Source organism: Salvia miltiorrhiza, chromosome 6 (assembly GCF_028751815.1).
Source record: "Salvia miltiorrhiza cultivar Shanhuang (shh) chromosome 6, IMPLAD_Smil_shh, whole genome shotgun sequence".
Lineage (NCBI taxonomy): Eukaryota > Viridiplantae > Streptophyta > Magnoliopsida > Lamiales > Lamiaceae > Salvia > Salvia miltiorrhiza.
The window spans coordinates 14,710,672-14,732,429 of NC_080392.1; the positions used below are offsets into that span (position 1 = coordinate 14,710,672).

Sequence of the window (21,758 nt, forward strand, 5' to 3'; positions counted from 1 at the left end):
AACGTTGCACATCTCTTGATATGAAGTCCTCATATGTAGTTGCATTCTCTGCCTTCAGCTCCTCTAACTTCAGCTTATACTCTTCCACAGATGTGCTCTTCACAATGCTCCAGAAAATGTTCTTCAAGCAAGAACCCTTGTGTTATTTTTTCCAGTTCATGTAGACATGTCTGGCACAATTCCTGTGCTCAGCCATGGGTGCTAATTTGCTAACAGCATTCATTAATCCCTACATAACAAAAATATAAGCAGTTAATGACATATGATTTGGACAACATTACAATCTGTTAAATAAGTTTAGGGTCTTATGCCTTTTGTTGATCAGAAATAAAGCTCCATCCATTGCCATCTGTTATAGCTAGATCTTGGAGCAGAATCTCCAAAAACCAGTTCCAGCAGCTTTCATTCTCAACCTCCACCACTGCCCATGCAATTGGGAACATTTGGTTGTTCCCATCCTAAGTGTAAACATGAAACAACAGTTAGATCACTGACAAATAAATGCATAATCAGTATAAGACTATGATACAAATAGAAGATATAATTACATTTCCAACAGCAGCTAGGAGAATTCCACCTAAGTAGGTCTTTAGAAAGCAGCCATCAAGGCCTATGATAGGCCTACAGCTCTTCTTGAAGCCATGTCTCAGTGCACTATGTCCAATATACAAGCCTTTGAAGACTGCCCCCTCACCCAATAATAACCTATAAGTCCCTTCCTTGTCAACCCTCATCAATTCAGCTACATACCTCCTCAGCAATGCATAATGCCCTTCAACAGACCCTCTTATCATCTCTTGGGCAATAGACCTTGCCCTATACAATCTGTCTCTACTTGCAATTGTCTTATACCTATTCCTAATGTCCTCACCTAACAGTTTAATAGGCAAATTGGGTTGAACCCTAAAAATATTTTGGTACTTGGTTGCTATCCACTTAGCACTGACAAGCTTGTTATTGGTTTTCCTTGTACAAGTGTGCTTGGGGAAATATGTCTTGATCATGAAAGTATCCTGAGCTTGTACAAGAGATGCAAATACTGTCCATTTACAAGGTGGTGTGCATGTGGCTCTGCAACTGCTCTTTGTAACCTTCCCAAACCTGATGTGTTTGCCATTTGCTATAGCATTATCCCTAAGAGCTTCCCTGCACTCAAACCCATCTGAAAATCTCATGCCTAGTTGCAGAGTAAGCTTTTTCGGTTTCGTCTTAGGGTCATAGGTGGATTTGAACTTCCTGCTTCTCTTGCCCTCAAGCTGTTCATCTGTAGATGCAGAGTCATGCTCATTGGAGCTTGCATACTCAGACTCAGCATTCTCATGTTCATAAATAAGATTGAATCCCATCCCTTTCTCAGGCTCCTGATCGACCAAGTCAAACACATTCCTTTTAGCCTTAACATTTTTCCTTGACTTCTCATACTCTTCATCATCTGTCAATGCACTTATATTGGTTCCCAGCCTCAAAACCTGTCAATGCAGCCTCATCCTTACCATTACCCTCAACATTCTTACCCTCAACAGCCGTACTACTACTCTCACCCTCAAGTTTTTTTTTCAGAAGGATCTTGGGTTGATGTAATCCCACCATCAACATAAACATGCAACACTCTCTGATATGGATTAAGATAACCAAGCATTTCCATGCAATTGTTATCATTTTTAAGGACTCTAAATGTCGGGGTTCTAGGAATTTGATAACACAACTTTTTCCAACAGCCATAACCCAAATTCTTAACTAAATCTTCAACATCGAAATACCCAAATCTATCTGGATCATGGTTAAAAGTTCCCTCACATTCACCCCCAACATATACATCTTTATTATCAAAATGCACGAATTTACCACCATGGTGAATGTAGACGCCAAATGAACTGTAAATAAACCCAAACAAACAGAAGCAAATCACAATAAACCCTAGAATCGACTACACACAATAAAAACCCAAAGCAATACTTTATTCAGAAAAAGAATAAAGCCCTACCTGTCCCCCATTCCTCTCGCAATTACTGTGCTCCTCGTGTTGTTGGGACCACCTCCACAAAGGGTTAATGACGAAAGGACAAAAAACTGAAGATTAAACTATTCTTCAAGTATGGAATCAAGCAATACTTTATTCAGAATTCTAAGTTACCATGGGAGTAAAGGTTTCGATTTTGGCAAATACTTGAGATTATGAGGAAGGTCGTCACTTCCCTCCGAATTTTACCGCCCTAATTGCATACGATGTCGTTTGCCTCTTGATTTCCTCAACACAAAACGGCGTCGTTTGGGGATTTCTTTCAAATTAAGTATTTGTTAAATACACGCCTTTCAGACTCATTACATGTCATTAGCCACATCAGATACTAATGACACGCAAGCAAAACCCATAAGTTAATTTGGCCGGAAGGTATCGCCGGACGGAAATTGCAAAAAATTGAAAGCTCGTTCAAATTTTTGCAACAAAAAAAAAAGTTTGTCAAAAAATCAAATTTGAAATAAAGTGGGGTATTTTCATGCAATTTGCCCTAAATATAATACCCCCATCTGGTTCTCAAACATCTTCTTCTCTTTTCATTTTAGTCTGTCCCCAAAACATTTTTCTAATTTATTTTTAGAAATAATTGCACTTATTATTATTTTTATAATTTTTATTTTTTGTGGAACTCATGCTTCACTTATTTAATATATAATTAATTTTTATTAAAATGGACACGCACAATAATATAGGGCACTCTAGCTCATCCCCTTATAAATACAAAAGGAACTTAAATATCACAATATTTTAGTTAAATGGAAATCTTTGTATATAGTATAAAGAAATAGATCTTCAGGGGTTCACCCAGAGAGAGAAAAAGAGAGAGAGATCATCGTCCTTAGCTAGCAGCCCCCACCACTGAAATGAGTAAATGAAGTTTAAGTCAGACATCACAAACAACATATTACAGGAAAGGAAGAGCTGGTTGTGTAATTTCAATCTTGAGAGAGAGAGAGAGCAGCAGCAGAAAAAAGGCTACAAGGAAAAACGACAGTTGAGTTATTGACCGAAAAAGTAGCTAAGGGAAGTCCCAAAAAGCAATCAAAAATTCCAGGAAACTGTCTCCTCCCCTTGCAATTATTTTTGGCAGAAGCTGAGAGAGAAAGAGAAACACTACTTCTCTGCTTCACACTCCCCAAGCTGGCACCATGGCCCATTTGTCAGGTCTCTCTACGTTACACCACACACACACACCCATTTCAAGAAAATCAATAATTCTGTTGATTATTGCTTGAAAATTTCCAAGAAAACTATTGTTTCCCGGACCCCCTTTACAATTGCCCTCAACTGTTTTCTCTTTCCCTTCTTTCCCAAAAGAAAAAAAAATCCGATCTTTATTCATTTATTATGCATGTGTGTTTCAACTGAGCAGATATGAGAGAGGTGGTGTAGCCATCAAGAAAATGGAAAAGGGCTCATCCTCTTCTTCTTCTTCATCAGGTGGTGGTGGGGCTGACTCGATCAATGGCTTGAAGTTTGGCAAGAAAATCTACTTTGAAGGTGTGGGTTCAAGAATTGGTGGTGGGGAGGAGGAGGAGGCGGCGCCGCCGCGCTCTCCGGCCAAGAAGGGAAGGACTGCGGTGGTGCAGGGAGGGCAGCCGCCTCGATGCCAGGTGGAGGGGTGTATGGTAGATCTGAGTGATTCCAAGGCTTATTATTGTAGGCACAAAGTTTGTGGTGAGCACTCAAAGTCTCCAATGGTGATTGTTGCTGGCCTTGAGCAAAGGTTTTGCCAGCAGTGCAGCAGGTCACCTTCTTCTTCTTCTTCTTCTATAAAAAAATTTTGCAAATTTATTTGTTTTGTCATTTTCAAGATTCATTTTTTGATCATCTGGAATCGTGATGTGACACACATGTAATGCATAATCTTACTTTATCACAGATAAGATTTTGTGGTCTGCGGAATTGTTTTCTTTTGCTGCTGCTTTTGAAGGAGTTGATGTGATGTACATTATGTGAATCATTTGCTTTAGGACACAAGTTTTTTGTATTTTGTTTTTTTTTTTCCTTTTTTTTGTTGTGATGTGGTGCTCCAACTTTATTTTTATTTGTCTGGGCATTATTGGCTATGATGTTGTGGGACTGTGAGTTTATATTTTGTGGACTGATAGGAGATGGGAAAAAAAAAGTTATCTTGAATTGGATATGATATAATGTTGTTTTTGGGGTTTAGTGGTTGCCTAAACACATCAACATGGTATTAAGTATATATCATTGATATTATCCTGCTTCTTGGTGGTCCTTGTCTTATAATGTTTAACTATTTTGGTTAGGATTATAAGCTTCATAGTGAAGTCTCTGACCTTGCATTGAGTAGATATAAACACCATATACTTAGATGAGAATTGTTGATCGTCATGTTACATGATTTCGTATTTGAGTTTTCTGAGATGGTACATTTCAAGTGGTGGAAGACTAAGATATTATTATAACTTACTCTCTGAATTTATGATGATGCTTCTTCAATAACCTAGCCATCATATTTCGTGCTGGAAAATGATTTTAAGCTGCTGAGTTTGTTTGATAAGAGTAACTGTTTGTGTATAACTCGACCTCTTGTCAAGATTTTGTCGACTCATGTCAATGCCGATGTGTATATGTTTCTACCACGGCCATCATTTTAGCGTCTCGTTTCCTAGTCGACTTAGCTATGGTCTGCAGCTTGTATAGTTCCTAAAAGTTGCCAGTTTCTGCACTAATATCTTACCATATTACTGGCAATGGCTGCAACAAATTTTGATGCAGTCTAACCTATGTTTATCTAATAAACAAGATTTTGATGTCTGCATACTCTTGGAACTAAACCTTTCCAGTGTTTGCCTTTCTCAGGTTCCATCAATTGCCAGAATTCGACCAAGGAAAAAGGAGTTGCCGGAGGCGCCTTGCTGGCCACAACGAGCGGAGGAGGAAGCCGCCTCCGGGCCCTTTACTATCATCGCGCTATGCAAGCCTTTCTCCTTCAGTGTTGACTGGAGGAGGTCTGGAGACGGACTTCAGCGCCTACTCCACGTTCGGTGGAAGAGATCCGTGGCCGGACTCATCAAAACAACGCGGGCTTGCAGACCAAACCACGAGCACGGGAAACTTCCAGCTTCCATGGCAGATGAGCTCACAAGCTTCTCCACCCAATCTTCTGCAAGGCTCCACAACTAGGTCGAGTTACGCCGCTGCAGAGGACTGTTTCAGTGGAATCTCCGACTCCACCAGTGCTCTCTCTCTTCTGTCAAACGAGCCATGGGGCTCGAGAAGCCAAGCCTTGGATCTTGGGGTCAGCAGCTTTCTTGCCGCTGCCAATGGTGCAGCCGGAGTGGACCCCGGCACCCCCGTCGGTCGATACTCCTCCTGCCCTTCATGGGACTTCAAAGGTGATCACTCCCTCCATGAGATGCCCCCTGATATGGGGTTGGGGCAGATTTCTCATTCTCACCCTACCAACACTCCGTACAGCATGGACCTAGGGTTGGCTCGACCGGGCGACGGACGACGCCATGAACTCGAGCCGTCCGGTGGCTATGATTCCTCCGGCCACCACATGAACTGGTCACTTTGAGCCTTTGTTTCTTGTGTTTCTCTGTGATTCTGGTTAAGCAGAGACAATTATTTGTTAATTGCGTTTTTGTGCTTCTAGACTAAGCTACTTGGTGACCAATTCGAGATTTTTGTTGTAATTCAATTCAATTTCATCCTTTGATTTGATTAGAATTCTAACTTGATGTTGGATTCCAGTTAAGAATTAAGATCCCATTTTTTTAATTGAGTGAAGCTCAATTTTATTCTTATGTTAAGATTTTAGTTAAGTTCGTGCTTCTATTTATATCGACTTTGAGGCCATTTTAGGGTCAGTTCAAAAATTTTCTTTTAACTATTTTGTGAAACAGAAATGTGATTTCGGTCCAAAAACTCGGATGTTTTTTACCAAAACGACTCAAATACTTAATGACATAATTCCACACTCTTGGCATACAAACATTTGATTTGATTAATATTATATTCTGAATTTTTATTTCTATTTTATCTCTGTGTGTATTTTACATTGTAAGACCTTAGAAGGCCTTTGCCACATGTCGTGTTCTTGGTACGTCACATGGACAAAATATATGGTCCAAAATTGGTACTACATGATCCATTTCCAATATATAGAGAGAGGAAAAAAGGAAATATATTATGTTATATACTTTATATGAGCATCACTCACGTTTAGTCTTCATTACCGTTATTTTTTGATTTACTTTTATTTTAATACTTCATAAATTATTATTGAGATAATTAATTTTATAAATTGCATAAATTTGTTCTAGTTTTTAGTAAATTTACAAATCATCAATTGAACATTTATTATATGTGTGTTTATTAGGTAAAAATATTAAATATATATATATATATATTATTTTATATATTTTTCTCTATAGAATTTCAAATCAAATTGAATAACATGAAGGGCAAATTGCATGAAAATACCTCACTTTATACCAAATTCCGGTTTTTTGACAAACTTTTTAATTGTAGCAAGAAATTGAACGACCTTTCAATTTATTGCAATTGGCATCCCCGGTGTTTTTCCGGCCAAACTTGGCAGCCGAAATGCCAACGTGGCATCAAAAATGCCAAATCACACCCCCTCCCCCTCCCACGTCACCCTCTCTCTCTCTTTCTCTTCCCCTCTCCTCCCCGTCACCCCCTCTCTCTCTCTTCCCCATCCCCCTTCCCGATTCCCCCTCTCCCTATCGGCTCTCACCCTCACTCTCTCACTTCCTCCACCACTGCCACAACCGCCCAGATCTGCCACAATCGCCGCCACAACCGCCGGCTCTTTCACCTCCGTCGGACACTTCCCCTTCCCCCATTTCCCACTGTCGCCACTTCCTCCCCCCCCTCTCTCTCCTCCACTCGATTCTCGGCGCCGATTTTCAGGAGACGGCTCCAGCCAAAGAACGATGTCGAGCGGTGGGAGGTCCCAGAAAATGCCTCAGCCATGAGAACTAGGGCGCCATTACCTAAAATTTGGTATCTGAAATTTGCTTAGAGAGAGAGAAAAGGAATCGAGCGGCGGCGGCGAGTTCGCCTTAGCCAAGAGATTCGTTCTCTCTCACTTCCTCCACCGCCCTCGTTGCGTACACTCCGCCGCCGGAAAACCTTGCGCGGTGGAGGTCCCAGAAAAATGTCGGTCCTCGTTCGCCGGCAGTGGGGGATGGGGGAAGGGGAAGCGAGCAGACGGAGGTCCTAGAAAATGAGATCTAGGGTTTTGTAGGAGGAATGGGGATGAAGTCTGCGGTAGTTTTGGGTGTTTGTCGTTGAGTCAGAGTGAGAGAGAGAGGCCGGGAGAAGGAAGCAACAGAGGTTGGCTTCATCCGACCACTGTTGTCGTCGGTGGTGTGTCCTATGTGATGGTGAGATGTGGAGAGAGATGAGGCGGAGGAAGATGGTGGCAGTGGTTGCTGCCGCCAAAAAGGTGGGGTACTTTGGGTGTCTCGTGTCTGTGAGAGAGACATGGTGGTTGCTGCCGCCGATAAGGCGCGGATTTGGGCGGTTGTGGTGGCAGTGGAGGAAGTGAGAGAGAGGGAGAGAGCTGACGGGGGGAGGGTGAAAGGGGATAGGGAAGAGAGAGAGGGGGTGACGTGGGAGGGGGAGGGGGGGTGATTTGGCATTTTTGATGCCACGTTGGCATTCCGGCTGCCACGTTTGGCTGGAAAAACACCGGGGATGCCAATTGCAATAAATTGAAAGGTCGTTCAATTTCTTGCTACAATTAAAAAGTTTGTCAAAAAACCGAAATTTGGTATAAAGTGAGGTATTTTCATGCAATTTGCCCTAACATGAATCATATACTCAAATCAAATTGAATAATTTGAAAATAACATTTATCAAATATCAAATCGAATTTAGTATTCAAAATTAAATCAAATACCAAATCTACTATTAAAATATTTTCACGTATGAATAAAATATAATAATATTCGCCTCAATTAGGTTACAACCTCACTCTTCTTGGTTGAAACACAAATTTGAAATTAATTTAGAGATTATCCATTTGAAAATTCGGAATGTTATCCTTTTATGGTTGGTGCAAAAATAAACAAATTACAAAAGAGAACGATTGAATCAAAACGAGTCCCAATTTTTTCTCTCTCTAAAATCATGTAGGCGTATGGAGGCCGCAAGAGAATGACAGCAGCGCCGCCCCAAAACCACCAGCCACACCACCAAAAGACCCAACAACCGGGGCAGCAGAAGCAGCCAACAGCCCAACCCCCTAACACCTCCATAACAGCACACCCACGCTTCAACCATACCCAGAAAACATTCCCCCCAAGTGCTCGACAAAACGACCCACTGAAGGAAGGACAACAACCACCCGACCGAGGCAGCAGAACCTTCGAACAGACCCACAACAGCAACAGCAGACGCGCAGCTAATGGAGGGAGAGTGGAGAGAGGTGAGAAGGAAAGGGTCGGGCCCTTCTCGGCACGAGAGTTTTCCGGCAAGACAGAAGTTCCATCCAAACCCTCGGATATCAAAAACTTCTCATTGGAGAGTTGTTACAGGAAGAAGCTCCGGAACAGTTCGAGCCCCGGCGACAGGAGCGAAGTATGGAGTGGTCACCTTCTTCTTCCATAATATCCCCGAGGAGTGCAGTGTCGATTTCTTGATGCGAAAATTTGGTACGGTAAAGAAACCGATCGACGTCTACTGCCCTACAAAACGTGACAAAAAAGGTAATCCTTTTGGGTTCGTTCGGTTTGACAATGTAGATGAGGAATAGGTCTTATTGGAAGACCTCAACAATCTTTGGATTGGAAGTTTTAAAATTAGAGTGTATAAACCTAGATTCCAAAGAACAAGACAGAGGGTCGATCGATTGGAAACAGAGAAGAAAATGCCGAACCAATCGTCACAAGAACTGACCAAAGTAACTCATGACAATAAGAGGAAAGTGGGGGTTTCTTTCCTTCAAGTTCTGTCAGGGAAGAAAGCTGAAATACCGCCGATGGATGAAGTATTTCAGTTTGAAGTCTTGGAAGAGGAGAAGGAATGGCTCGCGGGCACCTTCACAGGTATCATTAAAAATGATTTTGCATGGGAAGAAGTAAAAGAGGAAATTAATAGTGAATGCAGTGGACTACTTAAAGTCACAACGATGGGAGGAAATCTAGTGCTTATTCAGAGTCTCGGTGAGAAAACAGTTGAAGAGACGATTCAGGATCTTCAGGAGTGGAACAAGTTTTGGTTCCAATGGTGTAGACCGTGGAGCTACGTTGACGTTCAACATCAACGGATTATCTGGACTAGGTGGCTCGGGGTTCCACTCCAAGCATGGAATACAAGATTCTTCAATGTGGCGGCTGCAAAAATGGGATTGGTTCTTAAAATCGATGATAGTACAAGGAAGAGAGAAAGATTGGATGAAGCTTTCATCCAAATCTCGACGGGACTTAGCTCCATTGATAGAATCATGTCCTGCCGGGTTGATGGAGCAGAATTCAAGATCAGAATCGAGGAAGTGCAAGTCAAATTAGATGAACATGAGAAGGTAAACGACTGTGAAGAGGAATCAGACACGGATTGGTCATGGGACAGCACATCTCTACTCCCGGCGGATGCGGTCATTGAGAATTCTCCGGCAACAACAACATCAGAATTTCAAAAATCCGAGTCCGTTAATCATGACGGAGCCGTGCCAAATCTCGAGGATGATCTGGTTGTTCCGGAGACTTGCGAGGTCTTCAATTACTGCGAGGCGGCTGCATCTCAACTGAGACACTTTTCGCCACCCACACGTGAAAATGCTTTCGGCTGTGCATTAAATTTAAAATTGGACGATTTATTGGGTCAAAGTGGCGAGGGAGGAAATTTTATCCTTTCTGGCGGAGTTGCTTTGTATTTAAAGAAAAATTGAAAAAATTAAAGGACGATCTGAAAGACTGGAATAGATCGACCTTCGGAGATATTTCAGTTCGAATCGACAATGTCGAAGCACACTTTGAAGCCTTCTCAAACCTTGGGACAAGGAAGATCAGTTCGAAGTTTCTCTCGGTACTTTGGGCGTGCACTACCTGGCTTATATGGAAAGGGAGGAATGAAAGCAGATTCGAGAGCAAGAATTGGGAGATGGATAAGATGTTAGGTGGTATTAAAGCTAGAATGTGGAGTTGGAGTAAAATCTTCGACCTGTTGGAGGGCGAAGCGAGTTTTCAGGATTGGATGACAAACTGTATTTCTCATCTCATTTTGTAACTTCTGGTACCTCTGGTACCTTCACTTTTACTAATAATATTATCTTTTTCTGACAAAAAAAAAACAAAAATAAACAAATTACATGTTCCAATCGTTTAAAACCAAGCGGCCGGACCGGACCGAAACATTTGTGTGTATGAATTCGGTTGGGTCCCTCTTTTATTCAAAAAAATGATTTTTTTATACGAACCGCCGAATGTTATTCCCTACAAATCTCCCTCAGGATTCTAAATGGGTGGTTTCGAATTTCGAGGAGTTGAAATCCCTCATTCCAAAACACCCAATAACATGAACACAAAGTGTTCAAAGATTCTTAATTGAGATTCAACCCTCATTTTGATCATTCACATACCTGGAATTTGAATCTAACAAACATTATTCTACAGTTACAACATACTATGATTTAGTCACAAAATACAGCACAAGAAGATGACCTTATTTTGTGTCTATTGCAGTCTACACAAGCTTCAACCTTTGAAGCAGTTTGAAGTGGCAAACTTGACAGCATCCAGTCCCAGCCGCCAATGGAATCAGGATAAAAAAAGAAAAAAAAACAGCAAGAAGTGCTTCAACTATTGGGAATCAGTCATAGCCGTTCTCTCATTCACCGTGTAAGCAATAAAGTTGGCGGATGTTGCCTGAAGCTGAAATGCATAGAAAATCGAGAATTAGAATGCAATGCATCCATGTTCTACATGATCATCTAGGAACAAACGAATAAACCAAACTGGGGCGGGGGACCTAAACATTATCGAGATGCAATCAAATATCTGTGCATGGGTGATGAGAATGCCAACTATCGCTATTATGAATTAATAGCACAGCAAACAGGTAGAGCGTGTAAAGACGTAAAGATAAAATATTTTGAAGAAAAAGATGGATTTTTCTACATCTTTGTGCAAAAACATTCAACATATAACCAGACATTACCATATAACCAGTCCTTGAAACATGCATGGAGAGCACTTGACAGCTCCCGTTTCCTGGTCTCTTCAAGTTGAGATTCCTTCAACATTTGCTTAACTTCATCCAAGCTTTTAGTCTGAGAGTTCAACAAAACATATGATCAACACGGTCAGATAAAAATTGAGTCGGAAAGCAAAACCACCCAATATTATTAAATGCCCGGATGACACTGTTTGAACATGCCTTTTTCTGCTTAGATGCAAGGTATGTATCCGGTAAAGGGAAAGGATTATCTTTTGTGGAACCAGATTGTTCACCTTCCAACCAATTTGGAATCTGAGGATGACAAGAAGATATTAGCATGCGCCAGAACTTTACATGAAACGAAAAGGATTAAAGACCAACAGATCCTGTAAGAACCACAACAACCAAATGGTAAAAACAAACTCTAATAGATAGCATTCCACGTTCTGAGCAAATTATGTAGACTAGAATTTTGGAAAAATAGTGTTGTCTGTGCATCATGTAATCCTTCTACAACATTTGGCCACCTAGATAGTCCACCCAAATGGCACGTACCACAAAGTCGGTAAATTGATCAGGGTCCACGCGTGTAGCAGATTCAGCTTGTGCATCTGATACACCAGCAGGATGTGATAGTGAATCATGGGGATCAACCGCTCCAAGTGCAATGGATTCATCCCACCTGTTGATGTTAGGGTCTACTCCAACTTGATTCATGTGCTCCCCCAGTTGTGAGTAGAATGTATTATATGGAGCCACCTGTTGAACATTAAACTCGAAAGTAAATAAGAAAATTCTAGTCAACACTCTTATTTGATGGAAATATCACTCCAAGAACTCTTTTTAATGTAAATAAGAAACCCAAGCTTGTTTCATACACATATTCGTCAGTAATTAGTTTAGTGTAGCTCATGACAAGCAATACTTGAAGCATGATATGATCTTAGCACAAAGATTCAAGGGTTAGACCAAGTTAAAGCGAAACTAACCTGCAATTTATGATTGTCACCAACAACGAGGGGTTGCTGATTAACCCCCAAGAAGAATACACATTCGCGACAGTTTGCTATGCAGATACGTCTTGCTGCAGTAATCAGATGAACACGTTCACAGTGTTCAACCCTAATGGCCTGTAAGAAAATAATCTTTTTTACACTGACATGCAATGCATCATACTAGAGAAGTCACATTATGTACTGATCGGGAATTCAGTAATCACAATACACATGTATAGTTGGCCTTGATTCCTAGCATATCAACTATAGTTTAGAGGCCATTTAATATAAAGAAATTGACATAATAGCCTTTAGTAGTATCATTATTTCAAGCCATATATTAACAAATTAACAATAACATATAAATGAATACCTTGCCAACGGCTCCAATGACAATAGTTGCATCAGAGCATCCATAAACTGTTGCGTATCTGAGTGGTGCCAAAATGTAAATAACTGATTCGTGACAATTGACAACCTGAACAAAGAAAGCAAGCACCAAAGCAAGATCTTGAATAAATTTCCACCTCGTTTGGATATAAAGCATGGGATAACAGACACATGGGAGCAAAAAAGCTAACACAATCAGGGTTTCACATGCTAAATTAGATACAAAGTGATTTCCACTCTTCATAATAAATCTTTGGCTCAGCATGAAGGTCAGAATAATTTAACAAAATTTATGTTTCTTTGCTTCTTTCAAGTGGGAGTGGAATAGGTAAAAAAGAAGCTAATTTAAATAGAAGTTAGTAAGTTACACTTCAAATTCCATCTCATGCTAAGTAAGGAATGAACTAAATCCAACTGTTCATTTAATAGGGATAAGCACAATTCAGCTCGCATCACACTGCACCTTATACTCAAAAACTATATGCCCGTCATCAGTGTATCAGTTTGCAGGCTGCAATATGAATTAATCAATGAATATGCATTTAACCATGATCTGCAGTTCTCTACCTAAGGAGAACTTAACACCAGATTGGGTTGTGCAAATCAAATTCCATTGGATTAATGCATCACAATTCACAACAGAAAAGTAAGATCATAGAGGATAAACGACTTGAAATTGGCGGGGGGAAAAATTCACCTTTACAGTTGTACCCTTAAGATCAGATGCTTGTTTAACACATGACGATTTGGAGACCCCCTCAATGAAACTTGGACCTCTTGGACTGATTGACGGTTTCAAGGAAGTAGTGCCAACATCAGCCATTTGAACATCCTGATCAGAACTACTGGGCCCATTTTCTTTCGGGGAAACTCTATCAGAAATATGCTCCTGGGTAGAGGATATACTTTGGAGAAGCCAGTCGAGAACTTGTGATGCAGGGACAGGAGCAGCAGGCATGTCAGGATCTGAATTTGCAAAAAAAGGAGTGCTTTGGCTCAAAGGAATTTTAGCAATTCCCTTCTCCCCAAAGTACATCAGAAACCCAAGATGCTCAAATTTATCCATGGACAAGACCTAGCAGTAAGAATTAAAGATAACTCAGCACTTCAACAGAAAGAGGGAGTTGGATTCTAAGTTTAAAGCTTCTGAAACCAAAGAAGTTTGAAAAGAAATGTGACGACCAATAACAGAGAGGAGTAAACTGTTTCTCAAACCATTGAAGCATTCACCTTAAAACTAAAGAACTCGATTCTAAGAAATAAGGGCAGAACAACGAAATTCACATACCAGAGAGTCATCACCCTCCCCTTCTGTGGAATCTGCCAAGAGAGAAAGAATATTGCCAATGTGCTTCTGCAAATAGGACAGCTGATGGGCCTCTTCATCTGCTTGAGATGGTATAAACCTACGATTGTTGCTGCGCACCAACTGCAGTAAATAACAATAACCACCCATCATTAATTTTGCACTTGATACATAATGACAACCAAACCATTACATTTCATCCAAAGATGGTAGTCGTAAATAGTATTCCCAATTAAGGTACACAGAAATTGCAGGCAGTGGTCTGGTAAGTGTACATTAGAATGCTTTTCAACAAGTAATCCTACCTCAACCTAAAAATTTCTTAATAGAAAGTTATCAAAACATTAACGGAAATATCTCCCACATGATGATCAGTTAGTTACAATTCGATACATCCCAAACCATTGCAGCACCCCACTTACCTATAAGACACAATATATACGATAAAAACAAAAGAAACGACAGGTCCAAACACAGTTGCATTCATACCTCTGAGAAATAGTTCGAAAACCGCCGCCCTCCCCCTCCCCTTCCCTTCTCCCCGGTGCGACCCCATTATCAAACAACATCAAGCATTTCCAATCAACGATGAAAAAACTCAATATATTCCGAAATTAGCAACGATTAGCACCTGTAACGGCGAGAGGGCGGATAGAAACCCATCAAAAGCCGACGTCGACGGCCAGACATCGGCGACAGCTGCAGAATCCCTATGCCCTTTCGGCAGCAATCTCTTATAACTCTGTATGTACAAAAATATGAGCAAATCAAACACATTGACCCCAATTGAATCGATCTCCTTCGAAACTCCGGCCTTCAGCAACGGATCAGACTCGTCATGCAAAACCGAGGATATTGTCTCGATTATCAGCCGCGACTGCTCGATCGGAATTTGAAGGACTCGGGCCAAGGTGTCCAAGTTGACCCGATGATCGGAATCGGATGAGAGGAGGGCTGATTTGAGCTGCGACAGAGCCTGCGCGCCATCGGTGAAGATCAATTTGGGGATTGGGAGCAGGCCGTGCTCGAAGGGCTCCCGCCGCGGGTGGAGGTGGTAGGCCGCGGCCGCGGAGGTAGGGGTGGTTGGTGGCGGTGGCTCTAATGGTTTATCGGCGGAATCTGCCATGGCGGCGAGGCAGGGATCTTCGAGGGCAGAAATGGAGTTATTGAGAGTAGAGAATGACTGTAAAATTAGGGAGAAAGATGAATTGAATTGGAGTTGTAGTTGCATAGATTCATAAAAAAAAAATCTAGTAGCCCAATGATAGTATCTACTAAAAATAAGAAGTGAAAAATAAAAGGAGGACAATATCTATTAACCTAATAAAAAGATAAAAGATGGAGTAATAGGATTAATTAAAACTCATGAATTTTTTACCCATTTTCATTTTTTTCATGGATTTTTAATTTTGTCTGAATTTTCATGAATTTATTAGGGGGTTTAATTTTGCCACAATTTTCATAAATCCCTAAATGAGAAGCTGACATTGTATCTTTTAAGTTGCTGGAAATATAACATGGAATTGTCGATCGATTAATAAATCGACATTGTTTAATTGATGTAATACAATGTCATTTAGATATTATCACTCTTTACAATATAAAAATAGGTTTTACCCCAAAATTCAACACAATATTTCGTTCTTCCCCTCTCTACGAATTAAGACGAAGATGAGTGCAGCATTTGGTTCATCTGAAGCTTCCGGGAATGTTGACGCACCATGGAGGTTCTGCCAATGTGACTTTCGAATTCAGGTGAAGACTTCTTGGACGGTGCAAAACCCAGGTCGAAGGTTCTTCATATGCCCCAAAAAGCAGGTAAGTTCAGTGTATGTAGTTTGATTCTTACTAGATATTGTTAGAATATTTTGAATGATATAAGCTTTTTTGGGATTTATTATTGTATAGTTGTGTGTGATTTCTACAGTTTCAATGGTTTGCTATGTTTTTTTTTTTACTTTTGTATTTGTTCTATACCTACTGAAGTTTCATTGTTCTTGGTATTTGTTAGGATGTTTCGAGTTCCTTATTTTTGCCCCAAAAATATATTTAGTGGCACTTGATAAAAAAAAAATACCTCTAAATAAATGCCTCAATATATGTTGTCGTGATATATAGGGATTAGACTATTAATAACGCTGACCCTGTATCAGGGTCACCGGCAAAGAGTCAAAATTGGTTTATAATAAATTAATAGCAAATATCATGCCAAATGAGTGATCCAGCCGAACATCCGCCTCGGAGGTCACCATCTTTCCTTTAAACTATTAATTAAATGAGGTTGTATTAAAAGAAAAAAAAACATGGAGAATCCTTGAAAGTACAAAGAAGCAAACCGAGGGTCGAGTCTCGTTAAAACATTTTCTAGAAAAATTCAATGGAAAAAACCTTGAAAAGGACTAAAGAGTACTCGTCTAAAAGCAATGTCACAGGGAGACAAAAAGCAAACAAACAAAAAAGAAAAACACCAACATGAGAGGGGAGAACTTGCTCCAAGCAAATCCAACGCCCCCTCATGCGCAAAAGGACGGCAAAACGGCAGGGCGAGCCGAAACGGGGAGCTAAACCCTTGAAGCAACCAACACATGCAGCCAAGTAGCTACCGCAGAGATGCATCCAGCGCTGCGTAAGGTTGAGCTCCAGATCTAGAAACGAAACCGAAGCTGCCAGGTCTTTCCTTTAAACTATATTATGATGTCATGTGTCCATTTTCTTAATTATTTTTAGATTTTCTATAATAAAATTTAATTTATATATTCTTTAACAATAAATGTATTAAAATTATATCAAAATTCTTGCTAATTTTAACTCTATAAATAGAAGTCAATTTTACTATATTCCATCATTAATTTTAATATGATTATAAATTAAAAAAATAAATTATTTTAAATAAATGTTGATTTTATTTTTTAAATATAATAAATAAATATTGTATTTTAGAGATACTAGATAATTAAAAATAAAGTGAAAAGAAAAATATGTAGGTTGGGTTGGTGTCACTAATGAGAGTAGAAATTATACTTCATCCGTCCTAACTTTTAGTATCCATTTGAGAGTGCTACGAGTTTTTATAAAGTAGGTGAGTGTGCTGTGAGTGGAATAAGGGTCTCACATTTGTGTGAATGTTAAAATAATTAAAGTGGAACAAGAGTCCCACCTACTTTTACTAAATATATAAATAGATACCAAAATGTGGGATGACAAAAAAAAAATGGATACTAAAAAGTTGGGATGGAGAGAGTATTAGGTTGTGGGTCGTGTAGTTAGAGGAGAGAGAAATAAATATTTATTAAAAAGTTGTGTTAGATAGTCTTAGATAGTATGTAGTACAAATTATGAACCACACATGTTGTTTATGTGGCGCACCAAGAACGTAACACGTGGCAGATGGCTTCCAAAGCATTTCAATGCAAAATACACGCAAAGGTAAAATTGAAATAAAATTTCAAAATTAAATATATATATATATATATATATATATATATATATATCAATTTTTTGGGGGATTTTTTAAAGCTAACTTGTTTTTATGCATGACTTTTCACACAAAAATGCATAAACATTATACACGAAAATGTATTGTACTATGTGACCGATCAGGTATTTCTCACTGCTGACCCCCTCCCCCTCAATCACTCTGTCTGCATCACTGCATCATGCATACATTTTTGTGTGCAATGTTTTTTTCTACTTGGGGGAGGGGGAGCGGTGGGGTTTGAACCCTAGACCTCACTATTTGTAAACAGGAGTTCGCACCGCGTAATGTCTCATTCGGGACTTTTTGTGTGCAATGTTATGCATGTATTTATACATGTGTATTTTTGTTTGCAAAGTTATGCAAAAAAAATAAATAAATAAATATTGACTCTTCATCCCCTGTCTGAACCATGCAAAAAATACATGCATTTTTGTGGGCAAACTTATGCACGAAATACATGCCAGCTTAAAAAAAAATCAACAGGGGGGGAGGGGGGAGAAAGAGGGGGGTCGACGGCGAGAAATACCTTATCAATTGCAAAATACAATGCATTTTTGCATGTAATGTTATGCATTTATGTGTGTAAACTTATGCATGAAAAACATGTAAACTTCAAAAAATTTAATATATATAATTTTGAATTTTTTTTAATATTCAAAAATTTTATTCCGAATTTACCCCTACCCGTATTTTTTTCTTGGAATACTTTCGAAGCACTTTGCCACGTGTCGCGTTTTTAGCACGTCACATATACAAAATATATGGTCTAGATTTGATACTATATATTCCTTCCGTCACATAAGTAAGTGTCATATTTTCTATTTTCGTTCATCCCATAAGAAAGTAACACTTCCATTTTAGGCATAGCCACTGTTGGGGATAGATCCAACAATCACGAAATAAGACGTCGGGTATGTCCGGGTCGGCGGGCACTAGCAACCTGAAACCACAAACACGTTAGAGCCCTTCTAGGAGCACCAGTGAGGGTGTCGATGGAAGGGTCTTCGATGCTCAAGTCAGTCAAACAATTCGAATTAATTGATAGAAAATAATGAATATAATGCGTGGAGATAATTGAACAGTAGAGTAAAGGTGAGATAGTGAATCTCGTCGGTCGGACTGGTGTGTCTGACTGGTCAGAGCAAGCCCCAATCCAGAACGTGAGAGCATGGAGGCGGAGAGATCGAGCAAGTGCGTGAAAAGAATAGAGAACGTGAGTAAGTTGAGTTGCTGATGATACGAATGATTGGATGGGTCTATTGACCTAGTTGATGTTTATTTATACTATGGTAGCCTGACGGCTAGGGTTTTGTTGGCACGTCTCCTTAAGCCCTAGTCGTTCTGATATTCGTGGGATTGACGTCCATCCTCTCTTCCTGCCTTCCTCCCCAAGTCGTTGCCCTTCTAAGGGTTTGAGTCTATGAGCCCTGATGACTTGTTGGGCTGAACTAATTAAGATTAATTCAGTTCTCGGATTGGGCTAGGTATTTGGGGCCTCGAATATGAATTTAAATGAGCTATACGAAATATACCCATTGCAGTTTGTCCCCCCACCTAATTTAAATTGCACCTTTAAGCAAAATAGGCAGCAAAGAGTCGTACCTGACTAAAGTGGCTTACTTGCGATTTTGATTTGATTATTTTATTTTATTTTTTTATCGTTGGGGCCCACAAATTTATTTTGCCTTTTGCACCATTTTAGATTGACAGCCAAGACATGCTTTAGAGCACCACAAATTTTGCGTTCGGAATACGTGGGTGCATTGAAACTAGGGATTTCCATTTTGATTCCTTGTATCTCATGGAGACGATATCAGCTAGGCAAAATTAATGGGATACATCTAAGGAAAATAGAGTTTCTTCGGGATATTGAAGGGGTAACGTCTGACGACTTTTCCATCGGAGAATGAAAAGGTGGCAGCGCTGGTGGACCACCCTTGGTGCTGCGCCATTTTTACGACCGATGAGAGTTAGAACCTTCTAGATCGAGGCTCGTGGCAAAATATCCAAATCTTAGATGGTTTCACTGAATTTTGGAGGCGACAATGGCCCGAATTGCGATGTCAGCCGAGAGTCAGAGGAAGGCGGTGGCGGATCTCTGAATAGAAGGGAATGGAGCCATTGGACGGCGAGTCCTTACCAAATCTGAAACTTTCAGTGGCACTACCGATCCAGGCGATGATGATTCGCGGTGAATCGAGGGCCGATTATCTACTTTACCGGAGGAGGGCCGCGGTGGCGGTGATTGCAAGAAGCTAGGGCTTGATTCTTGGTGGTGCGTCCGAATTGAGGTCAAAGAGACGGAGGGGCAACGAAGGCAGTCGACATCCAGGCGTTGCCTTGCCGGAAAAATGAAGGTCAACTGCGGTGGGGGTTTCTGCCAAATGGTTTCGTCAGATTTATGGAAAAACTGTCAACCTTTTGATTTTCTCTCCCTTTTTCTTTTATCATTAGATTTGAGTTGTGGTGTTCTTGTGAACTTTCCAGTCTCCTAATGTTGAAGTGGGAGGTGTTTGGCTGGGAGGTGTTGCTGCCCGAGTAATTGTTTGGCTTCTGCCCGAGTGTTGGCGATGAAGGCAAGAGACTCCCTTATGGTTTGTTCGGCTCCTGCCCGTTTTTTGGATAGGGACTGCATGGTTGGCTCGATCATCCTTGGCAGGCTGGCAGCACAGCTGGTAGCTTTATTATTATTCTCAGGAAGGTGCGGTGTGAGATAGAGGAAGTGTAGGGTTATTGTAATATTTGGGTTGACTGCCATAGCTAGGTTGGGTAGATAGATATGCAATCTTTCCATTTGTGTAGCTAGTGTAAATGTAAAGCAATAAAATTGTTGAATTATTAACAGACGTATTTTGGTTGTGAACTTACTCTTTCACTAAATTTGCATATCAATATTTAACACTCATAAATAAAATGTAACTTGTAACAAGATAGACGAGCTCTTTATAGTGAGGGTAACTTGTCTCTTATTTTTCACACAAATTATTTGGAGGACTTGAAACTTAGGAGTGGAGCTTGGGAGTGCTTAGCACAGTGAAAGGATTTTTGAAGGTTTCGAAAAGGTTGGTATTTTCTCTCTATCTCGTTCTTCACGTCTCTATATATCAAATACTCCAAGCATGCTCTCCATTTTGTTTTTACTATGTTTTGCTTCATTCTTTGATTGATTTGTCGTTTGTGTAATTCTTGTTTGATCTGTTGACCATCTAGTTGATAGTAATATAGTTGTTTCTTGGAGCGTGCTAAGTTTGTCCAAATATGAGTATATGTATGATTGTCTTGTTTGGAATGTTGGGTTGGTGACATATGATAGCTCTTTATTTGAAGATATCACTAACTGATTCATGTTAGTAGCGTAGGGTATGTTGGGCGTGCTTCATTTGTTAGAGAGGATTCGCGAGCTGGAGAAGACTATTAAGGAACTCCTAGCTGAGCGAAGTGATATGGACAAAGAGCTTTGCAGATTGAAGAGTTGTAATGAGAAGCTTGAACGATTGAAGGTGGAGCTGTAGATTCAGCTTGATGTTGTGCGCCGAGTGGGTGATCAGGCGAAGACTTTGACAGAGCAGCTTGAGGCTGTTAACTCTACAGCTTGAGGCTGTTAACTGATTCATGTTAGTAGCGTAGGGTATGTTGGGCGTGCTTCATTTGTTAGAGAGGATTCGCGAGCTGGAGAAGACTATTAAGGAACTCCTAGCTGAGCGAAGTGATATGGACAAAGAGCTTTGCAGATTGAAGAGTTGTAATGAGAAGCTTGAACGATTGAAGGTGGAGCTGTAGATTCAGCTTGATGTTGTGCGCCGAGTGGGTGATCAGGCGAAGACTTTGACAGAGCAGCTTGAGGCTGTTAACTCTACGGTTGCATTTCTAAAGGATAAGTTTGATTTTGTTGGATGTGAGGGGGGGATCCTTGCTAGGGCCCAAATGGCCCGAGAGTACTTGGATGGTCAGACCGGGACTTGGGACAGTGCGTCGATGCTCGAGGCATACACCAAGCTGACGGAGAAGAGAGCTGAGGAGGCTACCGAGGTTGACGATCTTGTTGCTTCGCTTGGAGGTCTGGGTACTAGTGGCCCTTCTACTGATTGATGATTGTATTTATTATCTACAAACTTGACTTGGTTATGTAATGGACTTCTAATATTCTAATTTTAATGCTTTCGGGCCTATGTGCCTATGAGTCTGCTCTTTGTGGACGATTTTCCATATCTTTCTTTCCCCCAAGTATAAGTTTGTGCTAGTTTGATAGCCAAGCTTAGACTTAGTCTATACTACTATGTAACTCAAAAATTTTCGGTTTGGCCGGGCCCCAAGATTTTACCCTTTGTATTTAATCGAGTTGTAATCCATCTAATTGTGTAACACTTATTCCTGATATTATCTAAGTGTTGGAGCATAACAATGGTA

At 40.4% G+C, this 21,758-nt stretch overlaps 2 protein-coding genes across 3 annotated transcripts; one reads left to right on the top strand and one right to left on the bottom strand.

Moving 5' to 3' along the window:
• Nucleotides 1-2,716: 2,716 nt before the first annotated feature.
• LOC130988895 (squamosa promoter-binding-like protein 17) lies at nucleotides 2,717-5,799 on the top strand. 2 transcript variants are annotated; one of them, XM_057912864.1, is made up of 3 exons: nucleotides 2,717-3,184; nucleotides 3,461-3,767; nucleotides 4,850-5,799. In XM_057912864.1, the coding sequence occupies exons 1-3, from the start codon at nucleotides 3,169-3,171 to the stop codon at nucleotides 5,568-5,570; spliced, it is 1,044 nt and encodes a 347-aa protein (XP_057768847.1). In that variant the 5' UTR covers nucleotides 2,717-3,168; the 3' UTR covers nucleotides 5,571-5,799. The 2 variants fall into 2 exon arrangements, with proteins under 2 accessions (XP_057768847.1, XP_057768846.1); XM_057912863.1 differs by having other exon boundaries at nucleotides 2,783-3,184; nucleotides 3,393-3,767.
• A 4,742-nt stretch (nucleotides 5,800-10,541) lies between these two features.
• Nucleotides 10,542-15,164, bottom strand: LOC130988896 (uncharacterized). Its single transcript, XM_057912865.1, has 9 exons — nucleotides 14,505-15,164; nucleotides 13,856-13,996; nucleotides 13,265-13,642; nucleotides 12,551-12,655; nucleotides 12,172-12,312; nucleotides 11,738-11,941; nucleotides 11,402-11,494; nucleotides 11,183-11,294; nucleotides 10,542-10,896 (listed from the first exon to the last, which is right to left on the bottom strand). The coding sequence occupies exons 1-9, from the start codon at nucleotides 15,102-15,104 to the stop codon at nucleotides 10,853-10,855; spliced, it is 1,818 nt and encodes a 605-aa protein (XP_057768848.1). The 5' UTR covers nucleotides 15,105-15,164; the 3' UTR covers nucleotides 10,542-10,852.
• Between the last annotated feature and the right edge of the window lie 6,594 nt (nucleotides 15,165-21,758).

Coding starts and splice junctions, on each gene's coding strand:
- LOC130988896 (XM_057912865.1), bottom strand. CDS start 15,104: ATGCAACTACAACTCCAATTCAATTCATCTTTCTCCCTAATTTTACAG. Junction 12,656..13,264: donor TTAAGGGTACAACTGTAAAG/GTGAATTTTTCC, acceptor TTCTTTGTTCAG/GTTGTCAATTGTCACGAATC. Junction 10,897..11,182: donor TTTCAAGGACTGGTTATATG/GTAATGTCTGGT, acceptor TATGCATTTCAG/CTTCAGGCAACATCCGCCAA.
- LOC130988895 (XM_057912863.1), top strand. CDS start 3,424: ATGGAAAAGGGCTCATCCTCTTCTTCTTCTTCATCAGGTGGTGGTGGG. Junction 3,768..4,849: donor TTTTGCCAGCAGTGCAGCAG/GTCACCTTCTTC, acceptor TGCCTTTCTCAG/GTTCCATCAATTGCCAGAAT.